The sequence below is a fragment of the Lynx canadensis genome, chromosome B2, assembly GCF_007474595.2.
Source record: "Lynx canadensis isolate LIC74 chromosome B2, mLynCan4.pri.v2, whole genome shotgun sequence".
Taxonomy (NCBI): domain Eukaryota; kingdom Metazoa; phylum Chordata; class Mammalia; order Carnivora; family Felidae; genus Lynx; species Lynx canadensis.
The window spans coordinates 1968827-1995330 of NC_044307.1; the positions used below are offsets into that span (position 1 = coordinate 1968827).

The 26504-nt window shown below is 43.0% G+C and overlaps 1 protein-coding gene across 3 annotated transcripts in view; it reads right to left on the minus strand.

Annotated features, from left to right (window-relative positions):
• Positions 1–1056: 1056 nt before the first annotated feature.
• LOC115514775 (zinc finger protein with KRAB and SCAN domains 8-like) overlaps positions 1057–26504 on the minus strand; it is a 28573-nt gene continuing 3125 nt past the window's right edge. Inside the window, exons 3-5 of one of the 3 annotated variants that reach the window (XM_030316956.1) lie at positions 19496–20574; positions 17847–17960; positions 1057–1276 (exon numbers count right to left, since the gene is read on the minus strand). In XM_030316956.1, the coding sequence (XP_030172816.1) occupies positions 19707–20516 (810 nt within the window). In that variant the 5' untranslated portion in view covers positions 20517–20574 and the 3' untranslated portion in view covers positions 1057–1276; positions 17847–17960; positions 19496–19706. Of the gene's footprint in view, positions 1277–16339; positions 16900–17339; positions 17961–19495; positions 20575–26504 lie in introns of those variants that run through there. The other 2 variants (XM_030316955.1, XM_030316951.2) reach the window with 2 other exon arrangements.

Here is a 26504-nt window from a genome sequence, read left to right on the forward strand (position 1 = left end):
AGTGGACTCTGGATTATCTGGTTCAAATATGAAAAGGGTACTTGCAGGGAGTTCTCCACTGTCTCTAGGAATCAGCTAGCTCTCCCAGGGGCACCAGGATCAAGGTCCTAAATGCCAGAACATCAAGAATATAGAAAATAAGAAAATACAGTCCATACAGGATAATACCATTTGACCTGGGGGGCCTGGATGGCTCAGTGGGTTAAATGTCCGACTTTCGCTCAGGTCATGATCTCATGGTCAATGGGTTCGAGCCCCACAGAACTCTGTGCTGACAGCTCAGAGCCTGGAGCCTGCTTTGGATTCTGTGTCTCCCTCTCTCTCTGCCCCACTTCTGCTCACGCTCTGTCTCTCTTTCTCCGTCCCTCAAAAATAAATAAACATTAAAATAACAATAACAAAAATAATCCCACTTGACCTAAAAGAGGGACAGGGGCTTGAGAGGCATGGAATGATTTTAGAAATACGTATATATTAGAGAATGTTGGAATGGAACTTTTATTTTCATTATGTGTCCTTCTCTACTACAATTTTTGAAATATAAACTATTGTTCTATAATAATAGCCCTTTTAATAATTAATTTAAAAATAAAATACTAGAATCTATTGTAGTAAATGTATGGTAGATTTGGGCATCTATTTTTTTAATGTTCATTTATTTTTGAGAGAGAGCTAGCAGGGGAGGAGAAGACAGAGTGAGACACAGAATCCTAAGCAGGCTCCAGGATCTGAGCTGTCAGCACAGGACCCGATGTGGGGCTCCATCCCACTAACAGTGAGATGGTGACCTGATCCAAAGTCAGATGCTCAACCGTGAGCCACCCAGGCGCCCGATGGGCATCTATATTTTTAAATAGTCCTTGGTGATTGGATTCATAGAATTGAAAAGTGCTATCTTAAGCAGAACATAAAATAAAATAAAATAAAATAAAATAAAATAAAATAAAATAAAATAAAATAAATACAAAACCAAAATTCAACAATTTTGAGTATCTTAATTCAAAATTAAATCAGCTCTGGATATGCTCATTTTGTAAATAACCTTTTGGTGTTAAATTTATTCTACCCCCAGACACCACTTTTCTTGCCAGAAATACAGCTCCCAGGCGGATGCGATCTACTCAGTGCTTCAAAACCTCCACCAGGATTCACATTTTGAGGCTTTGTTCTCTTGCACAAGCCTGTGCTCCCAAGGATCACGCTTTGGCTGGACGGTCAGGGCTGATCTGCAAGGCTCACAGGTCCCACGTCCTCGTTTGTAGAGCTTGGCTTCAACCTAAGGACATACAGGTAGAGCTGGGTTTACAAGACCATCACAGATATCGGCAATAGCTAAAACCTCAAAATTTGATTAAAAAAAATCTGCTACGGGGGCGCGTGGCTGCTCAGTGGAGCCCGCGATCTCGGGTTCGAAGTTCAAACTCCTCGCTGGTTGTAGAGATTACTAAAAAATAACATGTTGTAAACAATTCCTACGGATACAGGAAGCAGAATAACGAGATCTGTGTCATAATCAATTCACACAAAGCACATAAGCAGCAGAGTTTCAAAGAGAAAACAAAAGGACAACGCTTTAGCCCAGCAACAAGGGCCGGAAATCCCCTCGCTTACACAGGCCCCCTCTCCTTGCTGGCAGACCCTTGGCGTCTAATCAAGGAGCGATGGATTAACCTTTCCCCACCTGTTGTGTGCTGTCTCCAAACTCTCCAACACGGTCACCGCCTGCTCCCGCTCTCCGGGTGCTGTCCCCGCACCCAGGCCTGGAGCTCGGCGGGCAGGACGGTCACGAGCTGCTCCAGCACCGGCAGCTCCAGGATCTGCTCCTTGCTGTGCGTCTCGGGCCGCAGCCACGGGCCCAGGCATCTCCTGGTAACGGAAGAGCCTGAAGCGCTGGTGTAAGACCTCCTGAGAAAGGTGCACCTCCCCCAGCCACCCAGGCTTCTGCTCCCAGGAAGGGTCCTGCTCTTCCTCCACCTTCGCTACACTCAGAGCCTCCTGTCCTCCGCGGTGTGGACCTCAGGAGTATGTGTCTATTTCTGGGCTCTCTATTCCACTCTGTTCATCTATTTGTGTATTGTTTTTGCCAATATCATGTGTCTTGATTTCTGTAGATTTATAACTGGTCTTGAAGTCAGGGAGTGTCAGTCGTCTGTTGTTTCCTTCAATGCTGAGTTAGCTATTCTGGGTCTGTGGCCTCTCCCTATAGACTTTAGAATCAATTTGTTGGAGGGGCGCCTGGATGGCTTAGTTGGTTAAGTGTCCGACTCTTGATTTCAGCTCAGGTCATGATCTCATGGTCATGGGATGTAGCCCCGCATTGGGCTTTGTGCTGATAGCGTGGAGCCTGCTTGGGATTCTCTCTCTCCCTCTCTCTCTGCCCCTGCCCCGCTCATGCTTGCTCGCTCTCTCTCTCAAAAAAAATAAACATTAAAAAAACCAATTTGTTGGTATCTACAAAAGAACTAACTGGGATTTTACTGGGATTACATTGTATCTATGATTTAATTGGGAGGAATGACAATCATGACAACAGAGTCTTCTATCCATGTACATGAAATATCTCCTACTGTATTTAGATCTTTGATTTCTTTCATCAGAGTTTTATGGTTTTCCTCATGGAGATCTTGTACACATTTTGTTAGATTTATCCCAAATTATGTATTTATCTTTTTGGTGCTAAGGTAAATGTTAATTTCAAAATCCTATTGTTCATTGCTGTTATATAAGAAAGCAATTGACTTTTCTGTATTAAGCTGAATCCTGCAACCTTGCTGTAATCACTTATTAGGTCCAGGAAGGGTTGTTATTTTTATTTTTGTATTCTTTAGGATATTCTACAGAGACAATCGTGTTATGGCAAACAGCCAGTTTTATTTCTTCCTTCCCAAACTACATTACTTTCATTTCTTTTTCTCATTTGTTGCGTTACATAAGTCTTCCACTATGGTGTTAAGTGGGAATGGTGAGAAGGGACGTCTTTATCCTCTTCCTCATCTAAATAGGAAAGCATTTGTTTTTTTTACCATTAAATATAATGTTAGCTGTAGGTTTTTGTAGATGTTCTTTATTAAGTTGAGGAAGTTCCCTCTCTATCCCTAGTTTGCTGAGAGTTTTTATTATGAATGTGTTTGATTTTGTCAGATGCTTTTTCTGCATCTGTTGATATGATTATATGACATTTCTTCTTTAGCCTATTGATGAGATAATTACATTAACTGATTTTCAAATAGTGAACCAGATTTGCATACCAAGAATAAATTTCACTTGGATATAGTATACAGTTCTTTCTATATTGTTGGAATCAATTTACTAATATTCTAATAAAGATTTTTCAATCTATCTGTGAAATATATATTGGTCTGCAGTTTTCCCATCTTGTAATAACTTTGTCTGATTTTGGTATTGGGATAATACTGGCCTCATAAAATGAATTAGGAAGTATTCCTCTATGCTTTCATCGTCTTTAAGAGATAGTACAGCATTGGGGTGCCTGGATAGCTCAGTTGGTTAAGCGTCCCACTCTTGATTTCAGCTGAGGTCATGATCTCACAGTTTATGTGTTTGAGCCTTGCATTGGGCTCTGTGCTAACAGTGCAAAGCCTGCTTGGAATTTCTCTCTCCCTCTCTCTGCCCCTCCCCTGCTCACTCTCTTTCTAAAATAAATAAATGTAAAAAAAATGATATAGTACAGAAGTCACATAATTTTTATTTAAATATTTGGTAGAACTCACCAGTGAACCTATCTGTACCTGGTACTTTGGGAAGATTAATTATTGTTTTAATTTCTTTAATAGATATAGGCCAACTCATATTGTCCCTTTCTCCTTGTGTGAGTTTTGGTAATTGTTTGTGATTTTGTGACTTGTAATAAAAACCATATATTTGGTCTTCCTCCCCATTCAGTGTTGAGAGTGACAAAGAGATCTTTTGTTATGTTAATAGGGTGAATTTTAGGAAGCCCCTCAGAGTGGGGGCTTGGTTGTCAGAGGGGACAACCATGTGATTAGAAGGTTGGAACTTTAAGTAGCCCCCACCCCCACCCCCCAGCAAGGGCTGGCTGGAGATTAAGTTCAATCACCAATGGACAATGATTTAATCAATCGTGTCTATGTAATGAAGCTTCCACAAAAACCCAAAAGAAGGGGGTTAGGAGAGCTTCCTGGTGGGTGAACACAGATTTGGGAAGAGTGGTATGCTCAGAGAGGGTATGGGAGTCCTGCACCATTCTTCAATACCTTACCCTGTGCATCTGTTCCTGAATTCTATCCTTTTCTAATAAACCAGTATTCTAGTAAGTAAACTGGTTCCCTGAGTTTTGGAGCCATTTTAGCAAATTAATCAAACCAAAGGATGGGGTCATTGGTCCCTCCCATCTATAGTTCGTTGTCTGAAGCTCAGGTAACAACCTAGGACTTGTGATTGGCATCTGAGGTGGGGAGAGGGGGCAGTCTTGCAGGACTGAGCCCTTAACAGAGAAAATCTGATGCCATCTCCAGGTAAATAGTATCAGAATTGAGTTGAATTGCATGACACCCACCTGATATCTGAGAACTGCTTGGTGGTGTGGGAAAAAAAGACCCCCACATTGTAATTGAAATCAGAATTGTAGTGTCCTTCAAAAAATTGGTACGATTCATCTAGGTGAAAAAATTGAGGGCATAGAGTTGTTCATAATATTCCTTTTTTTAATATCTATAGAATCCACAGTGATATTAAAATTTGTGTCTTCTCTCTCTCTTTTCCTTAGCTAACCTGGCTAGAAGTTTATCAGTTTTATTGATCTTAAAAAAAATAAAAACAGCTTTTGGTTTCACTGATTTTTTTCTATTGATTTCCTGTTTTCAGCTTCACTTATATCTGCTCCAATTTTTATTTATTTTTCTTCTGCTCATTTTGGACTTAATTTGCTCTTCTTCTAATTTCCTAAAATGGAAGCTTACATTTTTGATTTTAGACATTTTTTCTATTCTAATATATACATTCAGTGGTATAAATTTTCCTCTAAACAATGTTTCTGCTTCATCCCACAAATTTTGAGAAGTATTCATTTAGTTCAAAACATTTTTATATTTCTCTTGAGACTTCTTTGACCCATGTTTTATTTAGAAGTATGTTGTTTAACTTCCAAATATTTTGGGATTTTCCACTTATCTTTCTGTTACTGATTTCTTTTAAATCCATTGTGGTCTGAGAGCGTACTTAGTATGATTTGTATTCTTTTAAGTTTGTTAAGGTGTATTTTATGGCCATCGGAATGTGGCCAATATTGGTGAATGTTCCATGGGTGCTTGAGAGAAATGAGTATTCTGCTGTTGTTGGATAAAGTATTCTACAGATGTCAACTACAACCAACTGAATGACACTGTTATTCAATCCGACTATGTCCTCACTCGTTTTGTGTCTACTGGATTTTTCCATTACTGAAAAAGGGATGTTAAGGCCTCCAAATCTACGAGTGGATTCATCTATTTCTCCTTGCATTTGTACCAGTTTTTGCCTTATGTATTTTGACACTCTATTGCTTGGTGCATATACATAAAATATTGTAATGTCTTCATGGAAAACTGACTCCTTTGTCATTATGTAATGTCCCTCTTTATCCCCAGTAAATTTTCTTGCTCTAAAGCTAGCTTTGTCTAAGATTAATATAGTTACTACAACTTCCTTTTTTAATGTTTTTATTATTTTGGTAATTTGCATCCAAGTTAGTTAGCATATAGGGCTATAATGATTTCAGGAGTAGATTCCAGTGATTCATCCCCTATGTATAACACCCTGTGCTCATCCCGACAGGTGTCCTCCCTAATGCTCCTTGCCCATTTAGCCCATCCCCCCTCCCACAACCCGTCCAGCAACCCTCAGTTTGTTCTCTGTATTTAAGAGTCTCTTATGTTTTGTCCCCCTCCCTGGTTTTATATTATTTTTGCTTCCCTTCCCTTATGTTCATCTGCTTTGTGTCTTAAATTCCTCATATGCATGAAGTCATATGAGATCTGTCTTTCTCTGAGTGGCTAATTTCACTTAGCATAATACCCTTTAGTTCCATTCACACCTTTCTTTCTTTCTTTTTTTTTTAAGTTTATTTTATTTTGAGAGAGAGAAAGAGAAAACACAAGTGGGGGAGGGGTAGAGAGAGAATCCCAAGCAGGCTCAGGGCTTCAATCTCACGAATCGAATCATGAGATCATGACCTGAGCCAAATCAAGAGTGGGATGCTTAACTGACTGAGCCACCCAAGCACCTCTACTCTACCTTTTTTGTTTTTGTTTTATTATTTTTGAGAGACAGAGAGAGACAGAGTGTGAGCAGGGGAGGGGCAGGAAGAGAGGGAGACACAGAATCCGAAGCAGGCTCCAGGCTCTGAGCTGTCAGCACAGAACCAGACATGGGGCTCAAACCCACAAGCCAGCTGTAAGATCATGACCTGAGCCAAAGTTGGACGCTTAACTGACTGAGCCCCCAGGCACCCCTCCACCTTTCTTATGATGAGTGTTAGCATGGTGTATCTTTGTTCATCTCTTTAATCTGTGTCTTTACATTTAAAGAGTGGTTCTTGTAGAGAACTTAAAGTTGGGTCTTGATTTCTTCTTCTAATTAGAAAAAAAATTTTTTTAATGTTAATTTATTTTTGACAGAGAGAGAGAGAGAGACAGAGCATGAGTGGGGGAGGGACAGAGAGAGAGGGAGACTCAGAATCTGAAGCAGGCTCCAGGCTGTCAACACAGAGCCCTATGTGAGTCTCGCACTCACGAACCGTGAGATCATGACCTAAGCCAAAGTCGGATGCTTAACCGGCTGAGCCACCCAGGCACCCCTTTTTTCTTTGTTTTTAATTCACTGTCTTTCTCTCTTTTTTTTAATGATCTAGGAGGTTCCCCCCACCCACCTTTTTTTTTTAATTTAAATTTTATTGAACCAGCCTCTGTCTTTTAATTGGTATATTTAGACCGCTGATGTTTAAAGTGATTATTGAAGGGCACCTAGCTGACTCAGTTGGAGGAACATGTGTCTCTTGATCTCGGAATCATGAGTTCAAGCCCCACATTGGGTGTAGAGATTACTTAAAAATAAATAAAACTTTAAAAAAATGAAGTGATTATTGGTGCCCCTGGGTGGCTCAGTTGGTTAAGTGTCCAACTTCCGTTCAGGTCCTGATCTCAGTTTGTGATCAGCCCGCATTGGGCTCTGCGCTGACAGCTCAGAGCCTAGAGCCTGGTTCCAGTTCTGTGTCTCCCTCTCTCTCTGCCCCTCCCTCACTCACACTCTGTCTCTGTCTTTGAAAAATGAATAAATGTTAAAAAGTTTTTTTAAATGAAGTGATTATTGATATAGTTCAGTTAATACCTATAATTTTTGTTACTGTTTTCTATTCATGGCTCTTGTTTTTTTTTTTTTTCTTCTTCCACTCTTTCTGCCTTCTGAGGCTTTAATTGAGCATTTTATCTGATTTCATTCCTCTCCCTTAGCATATGAGTTATACTTTGCCTTTTGCCTCAAAGTTCTTATTCTTTTCCCTCCTTTTAATTCTTTTCTCCTTGCATTTCAGTTTGGCAAGTTTCTATCGGTGACATTTCTTCAACCTCTCTGGTTCTTTGGCCTCGTCCAGTCTATTGATGAATCCTTCAAAGCATTCTTCATTTGTTAGGGTGTTTATTATTATTTCCTTTTCATTAATTCTTAAAGTTTCCATCTGTTTACATTACCAGTCTGTTCTTGCATGTTGTTTACTTTTCCCATCAGAGCCTTTAGCATATTAATCATAGTTCTTTTGAATTCCTGGTCTGGTAATTCCAACATCTCTGCTGAATCTAAGTTTAGTTTTGATTACTGCTACCTTACTTTAAATTTTAAATTATTACTATTATTATTATTTAGTAATCTCTATAATGTAGGGCTCAAACTCATGACCCTGAGATCAAGAGTCACATGCACTATCGATTGAGCCAGTCAGGTGCCCCTGCTTTTTACCTTTTAGTGTGCCTTTTGTTGTTGTTTTTTGAAAACCAGACATAATAAATTAGGTAAAAAGAACTGAGGTAAATAGGTCTTTAGATAAATAGTGTGGGATTTTATGTGTTTGTAGGTAGAATTTGGGTATTTATTGTTTGCTATAGCTGTAGGTATCAGAGCTAAAGTTTGGTCTGGTGTCTGTGTTTTTGCCTTACCTTTTGCTTCTGGGTTTCCCTCTGGACTTCTTAAATAGAACTAAGCTGTGCAATTGTTCCAATTGTTTCCCTTGTTATATAGGATCCCTATTAATGTGGCGATAGGGTGAGGGGAGAGCAGCATTCTAGAGTCCTGAGATTAGGTTTCAGTCTTTCAGGGAGTCTGTGGCCTTGGACTGTGATATTCACAAGTGCCTCTCGGTTTTTGTTCCGGAAGGACAGAACAGGCTGGGGCTTGCTCTTCCCCTGTATGGGAAGGTAAGACCAGGCCTGGGTATTCCCTTCCCCTACATGGAATGAATAGATTTTAATATTTTTTATCGAGATATAATTCACAGGACATAAAATTCACCCTCTTAATGTGTAATATTCAGTGATTTTTAGTATATTTACAAATTTGAGATACCATCATCACTATCTAATTCTAGAACATTTTCATCACCCCAAAAAAAATCCACACCATTAGTAGTGTCTAATGATTGTTCAGTCTATTGATGAGTCCTTACAAGCATTCTTCATTTGTTATGGTGTTTTTTATTATTATTTCCTTTTCATTAATTTTTAAAGTTTCCATCTCTGTTTACATTACCAGTCACTTCCCATACCTCTCATCCCTGGCAACCATGAATCTACTTTCTGTCTCTGTGGATTTTCCTATTTGGGACATTTTGTAAAATAGAATTATACACTACATGGCCTTTTTTTGTCTTCCTTCATTTAGTGTAATGTTTTCAAGGTTCATCCATGTTACAGCATGTATAAATACTTCATTCCTTGTTATGGTTGAATAATGTACCATTGTATGATTATAGCACAATTGTTTATTCATTTATTAATCAACAGAAATGGATTGTTTCTACTTTTTGGTTATTATGAATAGTTCTACTGTGAACATTTATGTACAGTTTTGTTTTTTTTTTTTTTTTTAACATTTTTATTTATTTTTGGGACACAGAGAGACAAAGCATGAATGGGGGAGGGGCAGAGAGAGAGGGAGACACAGAATTGGAAACAGGCTCCAGGCTCTGAGCCATCAGCCCAGAGCCCGACGCGGGGCTCGAACTCACGGACCGCGAGATCGTGACCTGGCTGAAGTCGGACGCTTAACCGACTGCGCCACCCAGGCGCCCCAGTTTTTTTTTTTTAATTTATTTTTTTTTAATTTACATCCAAATTAGTTAGCATATAGTACAACAATGATTTCAGGAGATTCCTTAGTGCCCCTTACCCATTTAGCCCATCCCCCCTCCCACAACCCCTCCAGTAACCTTCAGTTTGTTCTCCATATTTATGAGTCTCATCTGTTTTGTCCCCCTCCCTGTTTTTATATTATTTTTGTTTCCCTTCCCTTATGGTCATCTGTTTTGTCTCTTAAAGTCCTCATATGAGTGAAGTCATACGATTTTTGTCTTTCTCTGACTAATTTCACTTAGCATAATACACTCCAGTTCCATCCACGTAGTTGCAAATGGCAAGATTTCATTCTTTTTGATTGCCGAGTAATACCCCATTGTGTATATATACCACATCTTCTTTATCCATTCATCCATCGATGGACATTCGGGCTCTTTCCATACTTTGACTATTGTTGATACTGGTGCTATAAACATTGGGGTGCATGTGCTCCTTTGAAACAGCACACCTATATCCCGTGGGTAAATACCTAGTAGTGCAATGGCTGGGTCATAGGGTAGTTCTATTTTTAGTTTTTTTGAGGAACCTCCATACTGTTTTCCAGAGTGGCTGCACCAACTTGCATTCCCATATGTACAGTTTTTTTTTAATGTTTTTATTTATTTTTGAGGCAGAGAGAGACAGAGCATAAGCAGGGGAGGGGCAGAGAGAGAGGGAGACACAGAATCTGAAGCAGGCTCCAGGCTTTGAGCTGTCAGCACAGAGCCCGACTCGGGGCTCGAACTCACAGACTGCGAAATCATGACCTGAGCTGAAGTCAGACACTTAACGGACTGAGCCACCCAGGCGCCCCCATATGTACAGTTTTTATTTGAACACCTGTTTTCAAATTTTTAAAAAATATATAACTAGGAGGGGAATTGCTGGGTTATATGGTAACTCTATGTTTAACTTTCTGAGGAACTTCTAAACGATTTTCCAAGGTGGCTACACCATTTTATATTTTCACCAGCAATGCAGGAGGGTTCTAATTTCTCTACATCCCTGTGAACACCTGTTCCTATCTTTATTATAGCTACCTTACTGGGTGTGAAGTGGTATCTCATGGCTTTGATTTGAATTTTCCTAATGTAGAATGACGTGCATCTTTTCATGGACTTATTGTCCATTTGCATATCTTCTTGGAAGAAATATCTATTCAAAGCCTTTGGCCATTTTTAAATTGGGTGGTCAGTCTTTTTGTTGCTGAGTTGTAAGAGTTCTTTATGTATCCTGGGTACTAGACCCTTATCAGATATATGACTTGCCAATATTTTCTTCTGTTCCATGGGAGGTCTTTTCACTTTGTTGATAGTGTTCTTTGAAGCAAAAAAGGTTTATAATTTGATGAAGTCCAATTTCTCTTTTTAATTTTGTTTCTTGAGTTTCTGGTGTTACTGAAGAAATCACTGCCTTAATCCAAGGTCATATTTACACCAGATTTCTTCTAAATGTTTTAAAGTTTTAGCTCTCACCTTTACATCTTTGATCCATTTTAACTTAAATTTTTAAGCGTTTTAAAAATTGATTTTTGAGAGGGTTAGGGTGGAGCAGAGACAGGAGAATCCCGAGCAGGCACAGAGCCCAATGTGGGGCTCAAACTCATGAACCAGGAGATTGTGACCTGAGCCAAAATCGACAGTCAGAGGCTTAACCAACTGAGCCACCCAGGTGTCCCTCCCAGATGTGTTTCTACTATCAATTGCTTCTCTTGGATTTTGTGTCATTTGTCTTCTCATGTTCCTAATTTTTAAAATTTGTTTTTGCAAAATTGCTTATAGAAATAGTTTCAGACCTAAGAGAATATTACATTCTTATAGAGACGACCTCCCAGTACCTGTGGGCACTGGCATTATGGAATCACTTAAATCCACTGTAGAGATTAGGATTCAAGGCAGAGCAGTGGCCCCTGTGAGAGCCTATGTGTGGTTCGTGTACTTTTAGAGGACAGTCTTTGGGGTCCCACACACCAGAGTGAGGGCATTTACCTGCACTACCTCCTACGTTGGCAGTCTCCAGAATCTAACTTTGGTGACTTTTTTTTCTGTGACCCTATCAAGAGTTTGACTCACCCTCTCAGGTACCCTTTCCAGAATCAGAAGATGCCCAAAGAAAGGATCATCTCCTTAAATATACATACTCTTTCACTCTAATCTTTTATTCTCAAATTAGCTCTTTAATGTGTTTGGATAGATTTTTTTAAAAGCATTTTGCCCAGCGTCCCCACTTCTCAGTGGGAGAACTGGTCCATAGGACTCTGTCCACCATTACCCCAAGCAGAATTCCGGGTGCATGTTCTTGCAGTCTGAATAGCTATTAAGTGATTTCTGTTCCAACTCCTATTTTAACATTCTAACCTAAGAGAACATTTACATATCACTAATTTGATTACTCTTCAAAAAGAAGAATATACCACAGGTAATATTTCCCAAGAAACTATGGACTCGGAGGTTAGAACTGACCTGCTGTAACTCTCAGAGGCAGGCAGTTTATCTCATTCTGTAAATTTAAATCAGACGACTCCAGGATGTCACTCAGCAATTTGCGTCTATGTCCTTTCTACAATGTGGCTGAGAAAATACTGCTTTCCTAAGTGCCCCGTCTTCAGGAGCAGCTGGGTGGAGGAAGAGGGAAGTGCCTGTAAGAAAAGTCTTTCATCTGGGACTCAGCCCGGTGTAGCTGAAGAATGCTCTGGGCTGACAGGCAGACTGTGCCGAGAATGTTCCTTTTTTCTCAAACAGCAAAACTTCTGGGAGGCACTAACTTATATCCCACATTCACTTGCTCAAAAATAACTGTTCCAGCCGCATCCTCTCATCTCTGTTAAGGTCACTCTGTTCTTCCACGCCAAAACACTTGGGTCATTCTTTTTTTTTTTTTTTTTTTTTTTATGAAATTTATTGACAAATTGGTTTCCATACAACACCCAGTGCTCATCCCAAAAGGTGCCCTCCTCAATACCCATCACCCAACACTTGGGTCATTCTTGCCTCTTCTTTCGATCTTATCCATGAGCAAAATCCTTGTGGCATGGTCTTCAATGTGTAACCAGGATCCATCACTTCTCACCACCTCTGCTGAGCACCTGTGTCCAAGGCACGGTAAGTTCCTGCCTAGATTACCTCATTGGCTCCTAACTGTTCTCTTGGTTCCCACTCCTGTCCCTTTATATGCTTCACAAGGCAGCTAGAGGAATCCTTTCAAAGCCTAAGACCGATTATGCCACATCTTTGCTTAAAATCCAGCCATAAGCTTTCCATTTCACTCAGGGTAAAACCCAAAGGTCATTTCTATAGGCCATCCCCCTTCACCTGTGTCCTCCTCTCTTCTTGCTGTCTCACCGGCCGTGCTGTTTCTCCAGTATGTCAGCACCTTTGCACCTGCTACACTCCCTTTCTGGGATGTTCTTAGAAAAGTATTTTGTTTCCCCTTTACACACAGCATGGTCTGGTATGTAGCTTTTAGGATCACACTGCATTTTAAGTAGCAGTATCAGTTCGCATCACCAGACCCTGAGAAGTCAGGCATTATTTTTGAAGTTGAGGTTTCTTTATTTCTGTCTTGGAGATCTGCCTCACCCCACGGCGCCACCAGATGAGAAAGTACCTGCATTGTTTGGAAGTCTGCAGCTCTCAAAACCCATGTGGGACACGTGATATCACCATCAGGTTAAGATACCAGATAGATCCGTTAGTTCACACGGAAAAAGAACAATTACGTGCCAGTGCAATTTACACTGTGCATAACCTGTGGGCCGGCAGTTTCATTCCTGTGTATGCTCCCCAGAAAAACACTCCCAAAGGTGTTCAGAGCAAAGCTGGTGAACACCCTAAATGGCTTTCACTTAGTCATTAGAGCAAATGACTTAAGTAACCACCTCACAGCAGAGGATTCGACCTGTCTAGTGAATTGTTATTCATAATTCATTGGCTTCAAAAAAGCAGAAGGGCATAGAATGAGATAGAACACAACGATTTACGGGTGACTGGAAGGAACTGGGAGAAATGGGACTGGGATGGGGGGGTAGAGGTAAAATAAAATGTATAAAAACAAAAGGCCACACACAGACCAATGATTATGATATTCCATGAAGTGAGTTCACAACGAATCCACACTGAATAATAACCACTCTCATTTGTGGACAGGCCTGGGAAGGCGGGAGATCCAATGACAAACTGTGACAGCTCCCTCTTCAGGCTGACTTGCTGTCAACCCACAAGCAGAACCCTTCACTGAGCACATGCTCAAGCCTTCTCTGTATGGGGCACTATTCCTTCCATATATTAGACACACGAAGTGAACAAGGTAAATTTGGTCTGTTGTTTAGCAAATCACAAGTTCACATGGCCCACCCATGTGTCTTCATCTACTTTTTCTGCCCAAAGCCATAGGAAATTCTGTGAAACGATTTACCAAACCACAGATATTTGCAGCATTTCCCAGATACTAACACTCTAAAAATAAAAGGGAGTAAGTCTGGTAGAAATGCGTCAAAGGAATTAATGTCAAAATCATTCTTAGAAAAACTATTTTATTTAAAAAAATTTTTTTTTCAACGTTTATTTATTTTTGGGACAGAGAGAGACAGAGCATGAACGGGGGAGGGGCAGAGAGAGAGGGAGACACAGAATCGGAAACAGGCTCCAGGCTCCGAGCCATCAGCCCAGAGCCCGACGCGGGGCTCGAACTCACGGACTGCGAGATCGTGACCTGGCTGAAGTCGGACGTTTAACCGACTGCGCCATCCAGGCGCCCCTGCAGCTGGATTTTTAAAGTTTTTATTTATTTAATAATCTCTAGGCCCAATATGGGGCTCAAACTCATGACCCTGAGATCCAAACTTTCATGCTCTTCCTACTTAACTGTGATGCTTGATGTTGAAAAAGTCCTGTACTATACCTTTACCATACATTTGACAACTGAAGTTTATTTTTGTTGTGTATCCTTTGATGTCTGAAGAAAGGAGTTCATACCCGCCCCAGGCAGAAGACTTCTCTCCAGTACAGACTGATGTTTGGTAAGATTTGAACTTTGACTGAAGGCTTTCCCGTATCACTTACACTCAAAGAGGAATCTCGGATCCACTGTAAGAACTGAGCTAACGCTGAAAGGTCCCCAGAGCAGTCACGCATATAGGGCTTTGCTCCAGGGTGTATTTGCTGATGGAGAAGACTGATCTTAGTGAAGGCCTTCCCACATTTTTCCACTTATGGGTTTTCTGGCAAGAAGCGCTGCTTCCAAATGAAGACCTTCCGCCTACGCACTCGCGCCCAAGATGAATTTGCTTCTGTTTGATGAGAGCTGAGCTCACACGAACATTTACAGCACTGAACATATGCTCACGGGTCCTCTGACGCCTGACAAGACCCTCCCAGTATCCGCAGGCTTTGCCACATTCTTTACTCTCGTGGGACTCTTCTTTAGGTGGCTTCTCTGCTGTGCGGTGCCACGGGACCTGGGTTTACACTGACGGTCCTTCCGGGCTGAGAATCCTCATAGGGTTTCCTCAAGTCTGCTGGGGCTCAGTCAGGACTGCTGGTGCTCCAGGGCTTGTTTTCTCAGGGAGAGGCATTTCTGGAGCACTCACGTTAGACTGAGCAGCAGATGCTTTTATCACAGCCGAAGCTGAAATTGTGCGCAAGGTGAAGGGAGAATTTCCCACTCCCAGGGCACTGACAGAAGTGAACTTCAGGGCAGGTTCTCCCAAGTGTCTTTACCAGAGTGATACTTACCAGATACTTATCAGTGAGGCTTATCCCTTTATCAGAGTGATACTGTCCTTGGCTTGAAGCAGTGCAAGCTGTGATTCCTCAAAGGGGCTCCTCCCTCACTTGGCTGAACTATTCAGAAGCCCCTGGACTTGTGGAGGCCCTGGGGAATGTTCCCATTTAGTCCTCTGTACTAGACTTCCGCAAAACTCTGCAGGGAGATAGACTCTTTGTCTAAGGCCAGGAGTCACCCTCTGAAAGAACAGGTTGATCATGAAATAGGCACCCTTTCCTTAGAGGGGGGAAGGGAGTCAAATGTAACAAATGAGAGCAGCCTAGGAGAGAAATCACCCAGAATTTAAATCTCTTAAATCTCACCTTGAAAGTTTTTACCAGCATAACACACTGGCTCCTTGAAGCCCACTACGGCATAAGAACAACCTTCATGCTAAAACTTTCACGTTACAGCTTAGTAGTTAAGAGAACAGGTCGTCACCTTACACTCCTGGTTTCAATCCCTGGCTTGACCATTTGCTGGCCAAATGACCAAGTTATTTAATGTCTCTGCTCCTCAACTTCTGCAGCTGTAAAATGGTAGTGGTATGTATCTCATACCACTGTTTGTTATTGACAAATACACACATAAGGCACTCAGAAAAAGCCCCGACATAGAAAGCATTCCATAAACATTGGCCCTCTTGATGGTAGATTTTATCAAATTTTTTTGGTTCCTCATTGCCATCTTTGTAAGGATTATTTTCCCCCACCCTATCGTTAAGCTTGGCTATTTGACCTGCCTTGGCTAATGAAACATAAATGCAAATGATATATGCTTCTCCTGTAAAAGCCACTGTGTGTTCCCACCACCGTTTTTCTTTTACTCCTCAAGCCTGGGTCCTGGAGTGGAGAGAATGTGTTGCAGATCTGCAAGTGAGCCACAGCTGACACACAACATAAGCAAGACCAAGTCCTGTACTGTAGGCAACAGATTTGGGGTGGTAGCTGGGGGTGGGGGGAGGTGCTGGTTACATAACAAAAGTCTAGTTGATCATAATGACACTAAGTCCACTTGTACACTCTCATACCATTTCGTGCACCAGCTGCCAGGTGTTGGTGGTCAGTTAACACAGACAAAAATGAAAGTCAGAGGTGCACCCGGGTGGCTCAGCCGGTTGAGCGTCCAACTCTTGGTTCTGGCTCAGGTCATGATCTCACGGTTCATAGGCTCGAGCCCCGCATCGGGTTCCGTGCTGAGAGAGAGGAGCCTGCTTGGGATTCTTTCTCTCTCTCCCTCTCCCTGCCCCTCCTGTGTTCTCTCTCTCTCAAAATTAATAAATAAACATTAAAAAAAAAACCAAGTAACAGCTAAGCCTTGAATCCCTGCTACGGCATTAACGAGACGCTCAACACGAGAAAGTGCGGGCGCCTGCAGTGTTCCATTCTTACTCATCTGACAGCGTGAGGCAAGGGGCAGGAGAATCAGCACTGCTGTGGGGACTGTCTCACTGCCAGGAGAGCACTCCTGGGGGCCAGGAGGAAGGGGGGCGGGGGAGAGCCGGGAGTGCAAAAGTACGGAATACAGAGTTAGAGTGGGGAAAAGTGTGCTCAAGTTTCCTCTACCCCAGTGAGAGAGTCTTGGCAGAGTTGCTTGGGCAAGGTCCCCAATACCAGGCCTCCAGGTGGAGGTGTGGCCTGCAGCACGAGGATGCCTACAAGCCCTGCCATCCTTGACTGCAACACAGAGACTGCACACGGTGGCTGTGCCTGGGAGTCCAGCGTGGGAGGGTGGCTCTGCCCCACGAGGGGCAAACAAGCTGGACTCCTCGGGTAAGACGATTTGTTCCACAGAATACCTAAATGTAATGTAAAGTTGCAATCATTAGGAAAATGTGGTACCGACCCAAGGAAATACGAATAAACCAATGGAACGTAACAGAGGAACCGGAAACAGACCTATGCATGTAGGACAATTGATACATGACACATGAGCCTTGTACAGCAGTGGGAAAAGACAGTCTTTCCTGTAAGTAATGTAGGATCAGCTGGATATCCATATGGGAAAAGAATGAAATCTGACCCTCACTCATACACAAAAATCAGTTTCAGCCGAGTCACTACACTGTACACCTGAAACGAATGTAACACTGTACGTTAACTACAATGAAGCAAAAAATTTTTAAGTTTATTTATTTTGAGAGAGAGACGGTGGGGAGGGGCAGAGAGAGAGAGGGAGAGAGAGAATCTCAAGCAGGCTCCACACTGTCACATGCGGGGCTCGAACTCACGACCACAAGTTCACAACCTGAGCCGGTATCAGGAGTCAGACGCTTAACCGACTGAGCCACCCAGGTGCCCCCAGATACATACTTTTAAACATGCTTTTCCCAAAGTCCCTTCCTTTATCCCTTTTCCTGGGGCCGAAGAACTCACTCTTCCTCTAAGATTTCACCCTCCTGAGGCCTTTTCAATGGTTCCACGAGTGGTTCTTACACCTTCGGTGCAAAGTAGCCTGTACAAACCCAGTGGCTTTCTCGCTGTATTTACCGTTTTCTCTCTGCACCTTTCTCCCCAAGTAGACTGGGAGGCCCCTGAAGACTGGGGTGCTTTCTCCAGTTACCTTTGTATTCCTAGTACCTGGCACAAGGCCCAACCCACAGCAGGTGACCATCAACACTGTACTTTGAGCTCACAAGGAATAACCATGTTACATGGATCGTGCCCTCCTACCACTACATTCTTCAGTAGAAGAAATGTGTTTCTCCAGAATGTCTGCCCCCTTCAAAGTCTTCAAGACACGCACCACTTACTGCTTAGGATTCAGTTGCGCTGGTTTGGGGTGGGGTATGGCATCACTTCAGTGCTGATCTCAGAAGAGTATTCTCCACCCAGAAGAGTCTGTCTGCAAACCTCCATCCTAGGGACAAACCGAGACAGTTGGGGCCAAAGAAGTCAATGCTAAGAACACTGACGATAACAGAACAGAAATGGCATGGCCGGGAACTTTCTCTGGGACAGAGCAAGGAGAAACCAGCCTTCCTCAACTGTCAAAAGGCAGAAAGAAGCAGGACAAAGGAATTCACACCTCGACCCAATGCCGTAGACAATTTCCTGGTGTTTTGTTGAGGCCCTTCATTGCTGCCTGTAAGTATGTGCCTTACTCTCTTCAGCACGCCCCATGCCTCGGTGAGGTTCTGTCTCCTCAGTGTGCGCTCCAAAACCGGGACCTTTTCTGCCTTCAGCCCCCATGTCCATACTGAAACTTACCTGGGCAGAGTGGTAAGCACGCCTTCGATACCAGACTTCACGCTGTGTGTTTCCACACGCAACCCTGACCTCAGTGCCTGACCGCACAAGTTGGCTCAAAGCTTCATGGAGTCCAGTGTGTCTGTGGGCTGTCTTGCCTCAGATGCTCATGAGAAATCATGGAAACTATGTATCTCTTTACAACACAGAGTCCTACTGCAGACCAAATCAATCTGCAATTTCTATCACTTTGGTGTTCATCTTGAACCTCCTGTGGTTTAGTTTCAGGGTTCACAAGAATTTCCTGGCCTGCCACCCAGGGGTCAGAAATCACTATTAATATAGAAAAATAGTAACAAAGTAATTTTTGAGTCCAGATCTCTTCCATGAGCTTCATACATGCATGTGTAACTTTTGGGTGTAGGTCTGGGGACGGGATTAGAAAGTTAGGGTACATTCTGATGAACAGTTCTACTGGGATTTCCAGATATGACAAAGACATTTTCCAGAATGAACTCATTAACTTTGTACCACTTCCCAAATCTGAGCTCTCCCGGTTGATATGAGACATCGAACTTCAAGGAGTCACTCAAATAGATCAGTGAAAGTCATCCTAAAACCAATGCCATCCTCAACTCAACAACAGTTCCCAAGCTTGCCCAGTCTCATACCTCTTGAGTCTGCAAATCCCTCACCACACTTGAGAAACACCAAATCCAAGGGATCGGAGCACCTGACACTTTTAGAGAGGCTTTTTGTTTTTGTTTGTTTTGGTTCAGGAAGCTCAGTCAAGTTTAGGGATTTACTGGCTCAGGAAGTCAAGAGTCCTGGGGTTTTGCCGACTAAGCAAGAATGACCCTGACAAAGTATCTATTAGATTTCTACCTAAAACAAAGGCAGTCTACCCTCTACCAAGGAGGTTACTAACCGATCGAATCACCCCTGAGAGCATGGAGGTACAGCAAAGGCAAAGAAAGGAAGACCAATCAGTTCCTATTTCCAGATACAATGAGGATATGTGGTTCCTGTCCCACCAATCAACACTACTTCCAATTTCAAACTTAATAGGTTTTACCTATAAGACAACAACAACAACAACAGAAGGTTTGCACATGAGAAAAATAAAAATATTTGAAATACTGAAATCTGCTCTTACTAAACCAAAACAAACTACATTACGGTATACATGTATTTAAAGGGCCTTACCTTGTGAGTTGTGAAAGCGCATTCTCAGAAGTCGACGTGATTTCAGAGCTTTAACTAGTCATTCTGGAGCACTTTTCACGGACTTCTCACTTCTTCAATATTCTAAAGGACCAAGTATCAATTAAAACATCAACTTCTTCCATGCCCTTCTCTTAGTGTTAACTCCTGATACAAAAAAAAAAAGGCCTTTGGAATATCTTCGCCACGTAAATCAATGATGACACTTTCCTTTGGCGTGTATTTTCTGGTGCTTAGTAAGATTAGAACTCCCACGGAAAGCTTTCCCACACGCGTCACACTCGTACGGTTTCTCTCCAGTATGGATTCTCTGGTGATGAATTAGGGTTGAGATCTGGCTGAAGGCTTTCCTGCATTCTCCACACGCGTACGGCTTTTCTCCAGAGTGAATCCTCTGGTGGTTAATTAGGGCGGAGTTCACATAGAAGGCCTTCCCACACTCCTTGCACTCATACGGCTTCTCTCCTGTGTGGATTCTCTGATGTTTGATGAGGGCGGAGCTCACGCTGAAGGCTTTCCCACACTCGTCACACTCATAGGGCTTTTCACCAGAGTGGATTCTCTGATGTTTGATAAGGTCTGAGCTCACACTAAATGCTTTGCCACACTCATTACATTCATACGGCTTCTCCCCATTGTGGATTCTCTGATGTATGATCAGGTGTGCCCTCACACTGAAGCCTTTCCTACACTCATTACAGGTATAGGGCTTCTCGCCAGTGTGGATTCTCTCATGCACAGTGAGGGTGGAGCGCACGCTGAAGGCTTTTCCGCAGTGACCACACTCGTAGGGCTTCTCGCCAGTGTGGATTCTCCGATGTCGAACGAGGCCCGAGCTCTGGGCAAACTTCTTCCCGCATTCACTACAGGTATACCGTCTCCCTTCCGTGGGCCTGTCCTCCCGCCTTTGAACCTGGTTCACGTACTGAGAGGTTTTCTCGCGCTCAGAAACCTGTAATGTACTCCCATTCCGTAAGCTGGCAACCTGCTGGTGTGGGTCCATCCTTACAGAATTCTTCCCTTCAGAATAGACACCTTATTCGTGCCTGTGGCCTGGACTTCTGAAACAATAACACATAGAGGTTTCAATGTAATTTATTCCTTGTTGCTAAAGCAATAGGATGTGACACAGACTTAACTAGAAGCCTCAAACATGCTTGACAAACCCAGGACACACCATTCAAATGTCTGTAAAGTAACATATCACAAAACTATTAGAACGGACACCTGACTCAAACGTCTATTTAAAAATTACCCTTTATAATGGTATCTACAGCACAGAATCTGGAATATAAATGACTACAAAATAATACTTAGTTCCTACTTAAAAAGACTTTTCACCTCTTTAATTAAGTCGGGAAACAAGACAGGAATTAAAGAGATTTGCAGACAGTAGAGCAGATGAAGGACTATACAAATACAGAAGGGAAAAGAACCAGAACTTCAACTGATAACAAGTTTGGAAAAGTGACAGCAGCCTCACTGACAGCTGGGTTTTTACCACTCACACAGAAGTCCACACTACTTGGCTGGAAGAGAAACATGGGGATAAAAGCTCTGGCCGTTGCTACCACCACCGCTGCTGCCGCTGATGTTGCTGTGACAGCACCTTAGCAACAGGGATGCTTCGTATCCCGTGCCAAGTGTGACAGAACGGACCCCTCCCCTCTCCAAAGAATGGGGCTCCTTCGGACTCATGTGTGGACAGCGTGGTGCCCTCTCTTATCTTCTGGGAAGAAAACTTGATAAAACTTTTGCTGCAAACTTAAACTACACAAATTATCTCTTCTCTGCCTCTTTCCACTTTACAAATTGTTTTACGTCTCAACAATAATAAACTGATGATGTGCACCCTTGATGAGATGAGAATGGCACTTAACCTCTGGGGTCATCCTCCCCCAAACCTATAACCTCAGTTTAGTAATGAGAAAAAATCAGTCAACTCCCAACTGAGTGGCATTCGACCAAAAAACTCCTCAAAGCTGTCAAGGTCATTGAGGCACCTGGGTGGCTCAGTCATTTAAGTGTCAGTCAGTTAAGCACGAAGTATATGGGGACTCTCTGTACTATCTTCACAATCTTTCTGTAACTCTAAATGTCCAGAGCGCACAGAAACTATTCTGAAAATTTTACTTAAAAATCTGTCTATGCAGGGCATCTGGCTGGCTCAGTCGGAAGAGCATGGGACTCCTGATCTTCAGGTTGTGAGTTCGAGTCCCATATTGGTTGTATAGATTACTTAAAATAAACTTTAAAAATGTGTTTGTGTATCACAAAGAAATAGAAAGATACTTCATGCTCATGGATTGGAAGAATAAATATTTTTAAAATGTCTACTTACTCAAAGCAATCTACACATTTAATGCAATCCCTACCAAAATACCAATATCATTGTTCACAGAACTAGTATAAACAATCCTAAAATTTGTGTGGATCCACAAAAGACCCCGAATAGCCAAAGCAATCTTGAAAAGCAAAGCAAAGCTGGAAGCATCACAATTCTGGACTTCAAGTTATATTACAAAGCTGTAGTGATCAAGAAAGTAGACACATAGATCAATGGAGCAGAATAGAAATCCCACAAATGAACCCACAACTATATGATCGATTAATCTTCAACAAAGCAGGAAAAAATATTCAGTGGAAAAAAGAATGTTTCTTCAACAAATGCTTGGGAAAACTGCACAGCAACATGCAAAAAAAAAAAAAAAGAAAAAGAAACTGGACCACTTTCTGACACCACACACCAGAATAAATTCAAAATGGATTAAAGACCTCAATGTGAGACAGGAAATGGTTAAAATCCTAGTAAAGAAAATAAGCAGTAACCTCTTTGATATCAGCCGTAGCAATTTCTTCCTAGGTGTGTCTCCGGAGGCAAGGGAAACAAAAGCAAAACTATAGGGGCTTATAGTTCCTATAGAACTACTGGGACCTCATCAAAATAAAAAGCTTCTGCACAGCAAAGGAAACAATCAGCAAAACTAAAAGGCAGCCGATGGAATGGGAGAAGATATTTCCAAATGACAGATCAGATAAAGGGTTAGTATCCTAAGTATATAAAGAACTTAAACTCAACATCCAAAAAACAAATAATCCAATTAAAAAATGGGCAGAGGGGCGCGTGGGTGGCTCAGTAGGTTACGCCTCCAACTTCAGCTCAGGTCATGATCTCTCAGTTTGTGAGTTCAAGCCCCACGTCTGGCTCTGTGCTGACAACTCAGAGCCTGGATCCTTCTTCAGATTCTGTGTCTCCATTCCCCTCTGCCCCTCCCCTGCTCATGCTCTGTCTGTCTCTCTCAAAAGACAAACATTAAAAAAAATTTTTTTTAAATGGGCAGAAAACACGAACAGACACTTCTCCAAAGAAGACATACAGATGGCAAACAGACACATGAAAAGATGCTCAACACCACTCATCATCAGGGAAATACAAATCAAAACCATGATGAGGGAGCCTGGGTGGCTCAGTCGGTTAAGCGTCTGATTTCAACTCAGGTCATGATCTCGTGGTCTGTGGGTTTGAGCCCCACATCACGCTCTGTGCTGAGAGCTCGGAGCCTGGAGCCTGCCTTTGATTCTGTGTCTCTGTCACTCTCTGCCCTTCCCCTGATCACACTCTGTCTCTCAAAAAAAGAAACATTATGGGGCGCCTGGTGGCTCAGTGGATTAAGCATCCGACTTCGGCTCAGGTCATGATCTCGCGGTCCATGGGTTCGAGCCCCGCATTGGGCTCTGTGCTGACAGCTCAGAGCCTGGAGCCTGTTTCAGATTCTGTGTCTCCCTCTTTCTCTGACCCTCCCCTGTTCATGCTCTCTGTCTCAAAAATAAGTAAATGTTAAAAAAATTTTTTATTAAGATAAAAAATAAAAAAACAAAAAACATTAAAACAAACCACCATGATGAAATACCACTTCTGACCTGTCAGAATGGCTATAATTAATAACACAAGAAACAGCAGGTGTTGGTGAAGATGTGGAGAAAGAGGAACCCTCATGCACTGCTGGTGGGAATGCAAACTGGTGCAGCCACTCTGGAAAACAGTGTCTAGGTTCCTCAAAATTTAAAAATAGAACTACCTTAGACCCAGCAACTACACTACTACGTATTTATCCAAAGAGTACAAAAATACGAATTCAAAAGGATACACGCACCCTTACATTTATTGCAGCATTATTGACAATTGCCAGGATATGGAAGCAGCCCAAGTGTCAATGATGTGGATGGAACTAGAGTGTATTATGCTAAGCAAAATAAGACAGAGAAAGACAAATACCATTCGATTTCACGCCTATGTGGAATTTAAGAAACAAATGAACAAAGGGGAAAACAAAGAGAGACAAATCAAGAAACTGATTCTTAATTACAGAGAACAAACCGATAGTTACCAGATGAAAGGGAGTGGGAGGATGGGTTAAATAGGTGATGGGGATAAAGGAGCGCATTTGTCATGATGAGCACACAGAATACTGTACAGAACTGTCGAGTCATTGTATTATACATCTGAAACTATTGTAACACTGTATGTTAATTAACTTGAATTTAAAAACTTAAAAGTTTGGGACGCCTGGGTGGCTCAGTTGAGCGTCTGACTTCGGGTCGGGTCATGATCTCATGGTTCGTGTGTTTGAGCCCCACATCCGGCTCTGTGCTGACAGCTCAGAGCCTGGAGCCTGCTTCAGATTCTGTGTCTCCCTCTCTCTGCCTCTCCCCCACTTGTGCTCTGTCTCTCTCTCTCTCTCTCAAAAATAAATAAGCATTAAAAACATTTTTTTAAGTATGCCTATGTTTTTGACTAGATAATATACAATTGAAAAGTCAGGACACCTAGGTGGCTCAGTGGTTAAGCATCTGACTTTGGCTCAGGTCATGATCTCATGGTTCATGCCCCTCTCTCTCAAAGAAAAAAAAAAAGTAAAGAGAAATCAAAATCCTCTGAAAAGATATATAGAGGGGCACTTGGATGGCTCAGTCCGTTAAGTGTCCAACTTTGGCTCAGGTCATGATCTCGTGGTTCACAAGTTTGACCCCCTTAGGGTTCTCTGCTGTTAGCAGGAAGCCCACCTGGGATCCTCTGTACCTGCCTCTCTGCGCCGCCCCCACTCTCGTGCACTTGTGTGCTCTCTCCCCAAAAATAAACAAACATTAAAGAAAAAAAACCCGACATATAGAAACAAGTCTTGTTTCCATTCCACACTGGTCCCCCCGGGTTTACCACTTCCATAGGTAATTTTTAGTAGTTCCTTGCGTCTTTGAGTGTTTCTTCATACAAACGTGTCTTTTCTGAACCTCTGATTTCCTTGCTCCTGCTGTGGGGTGGGGTGTGGAAGTCCCCCACGAGTCAGGCACGGGCCCACTGGCACACGGACACGGCCCTCCACGGCTGGGCTGAATCATTTCTCAGTGACGTTCTACCACGTTTCTCTGAACAGTCGCTCCTTAGCAACAGTGAAAAAGGCTCACTCAGGGCAGGGGTCACGTGCACATGAACTCCTGCCCAGAACCCAGGAAACATGGTTACCCACGGAAGCCTGTGGCCTAAGCTGCTCAGCTCTTATTAAGAAAATACGAAGAATCCCTAGTCCTACCCAAACCCCTTTAGGTCTGCAGCTCGCTCAAACTGGAATGATCCTATCCTGCCGCTGCCTCAATGGGCTTCCTCATACCGGATAGCTACGGGTGTGTACAAAATACCTTTCTGGGCTGTCATCAGATACCTCTGGGTTAACACTTTTAACTTGGAAGAAATCGGTGAGAAGAAGGACATGTGCCCTCATCTTTTAAGCAGAAGAGTCTGGGAGGGGGCAGAAAAATGCAATATACAATAGTAAAAGAGGGGCGCCTAAGGGGCTCAGTCGGTTAAGCGTCTGACTTCGGCTCAGGTCATGATCTCACAGTTTATGAGTTCCAGCCCCGCATCGGGTTCTATGCTGACAGCTCAGAACCTGGAGCCTGCTTCAGATTCTGTGTCATCCTCTCTCTCTCTCTCTCTCTGTCCCCTACCCCTCTCATGCTCTGCAGGCTCCCCAAAATAAATAAAAATGTAAAATAGCAAAAGAAAGGAATTTTCATGAGTAGCTCATTTAGCTTTTTTCTTTGAGGCAAAAAGATCTCAGGAACATCTCAATAAAACTGCCAGGTGTCCCTGAGTGCGCGCGCGCGCGCACACGCGCACACACACACACACACACACACACACACACACAAGAGGTAGGGGAGGATACAGGGGCCAGGACGGGGCGGTCCCCTCCCCCAGAGTCTCCGTTATTCCGCAAGCCTGAGCGGCAGGAGGGGGAAGGGGAGGGGCAGGGCAAGGGAGCAAAGGAAGAGCGGCAGGGGCGCGAGAAAGCAGGCGGAGGCCAGGGTGGAGGTCAGCCGAGACCAGGGAGCGAGCGGGCCCCCAGCTCGAAACCAGACCCCACACCCGCACTTCCGAGTGAGTACGGCGCCGGAAGGGGCGGAGCCGTCGACTTCCGCAGAGCCCTGCTGCCCTCGCTTTGCTGCCGCTCTAGGGCCCCGGAGGCTTCTTCCTCAGTGGTCCCTGAGCTGGCCAACAAACAAGGTTTTTACTTCAAACCAGGTATTTTGCACCTTTTATCGCCTTTAATTCCGCAAATAAAACGTTATGCTCCTCTCATGTGTAAGAAAACTGAAAAGCAGATAAATTTTTTGGTTGGACAACTAATAAAGCAGACGAGTCAGAGAAAGACAAATACCACATATGATTTCACCCACATGTGGAATTCAGGAAACAAAACAGATGAACACAGGGGAAGGGAAGGGAAAAGAAAGTAAGATAGGGGCGCTTGGGTGTTTTCGTCGGTTAACCATCCAACTCTTGTTTTCGGGTCAGCTCATGATCTCCTGGTTTGTGGGATTGAGGCTGGCAACTGGTTCTGCAGTGACAGCATGGAGCCTGTTTGGAATTCTCTCTCTCTCCCTCTGCTGCTCCCCTGCCCATGCGCTCTCTCTCTCTCACTCTCAAAATACA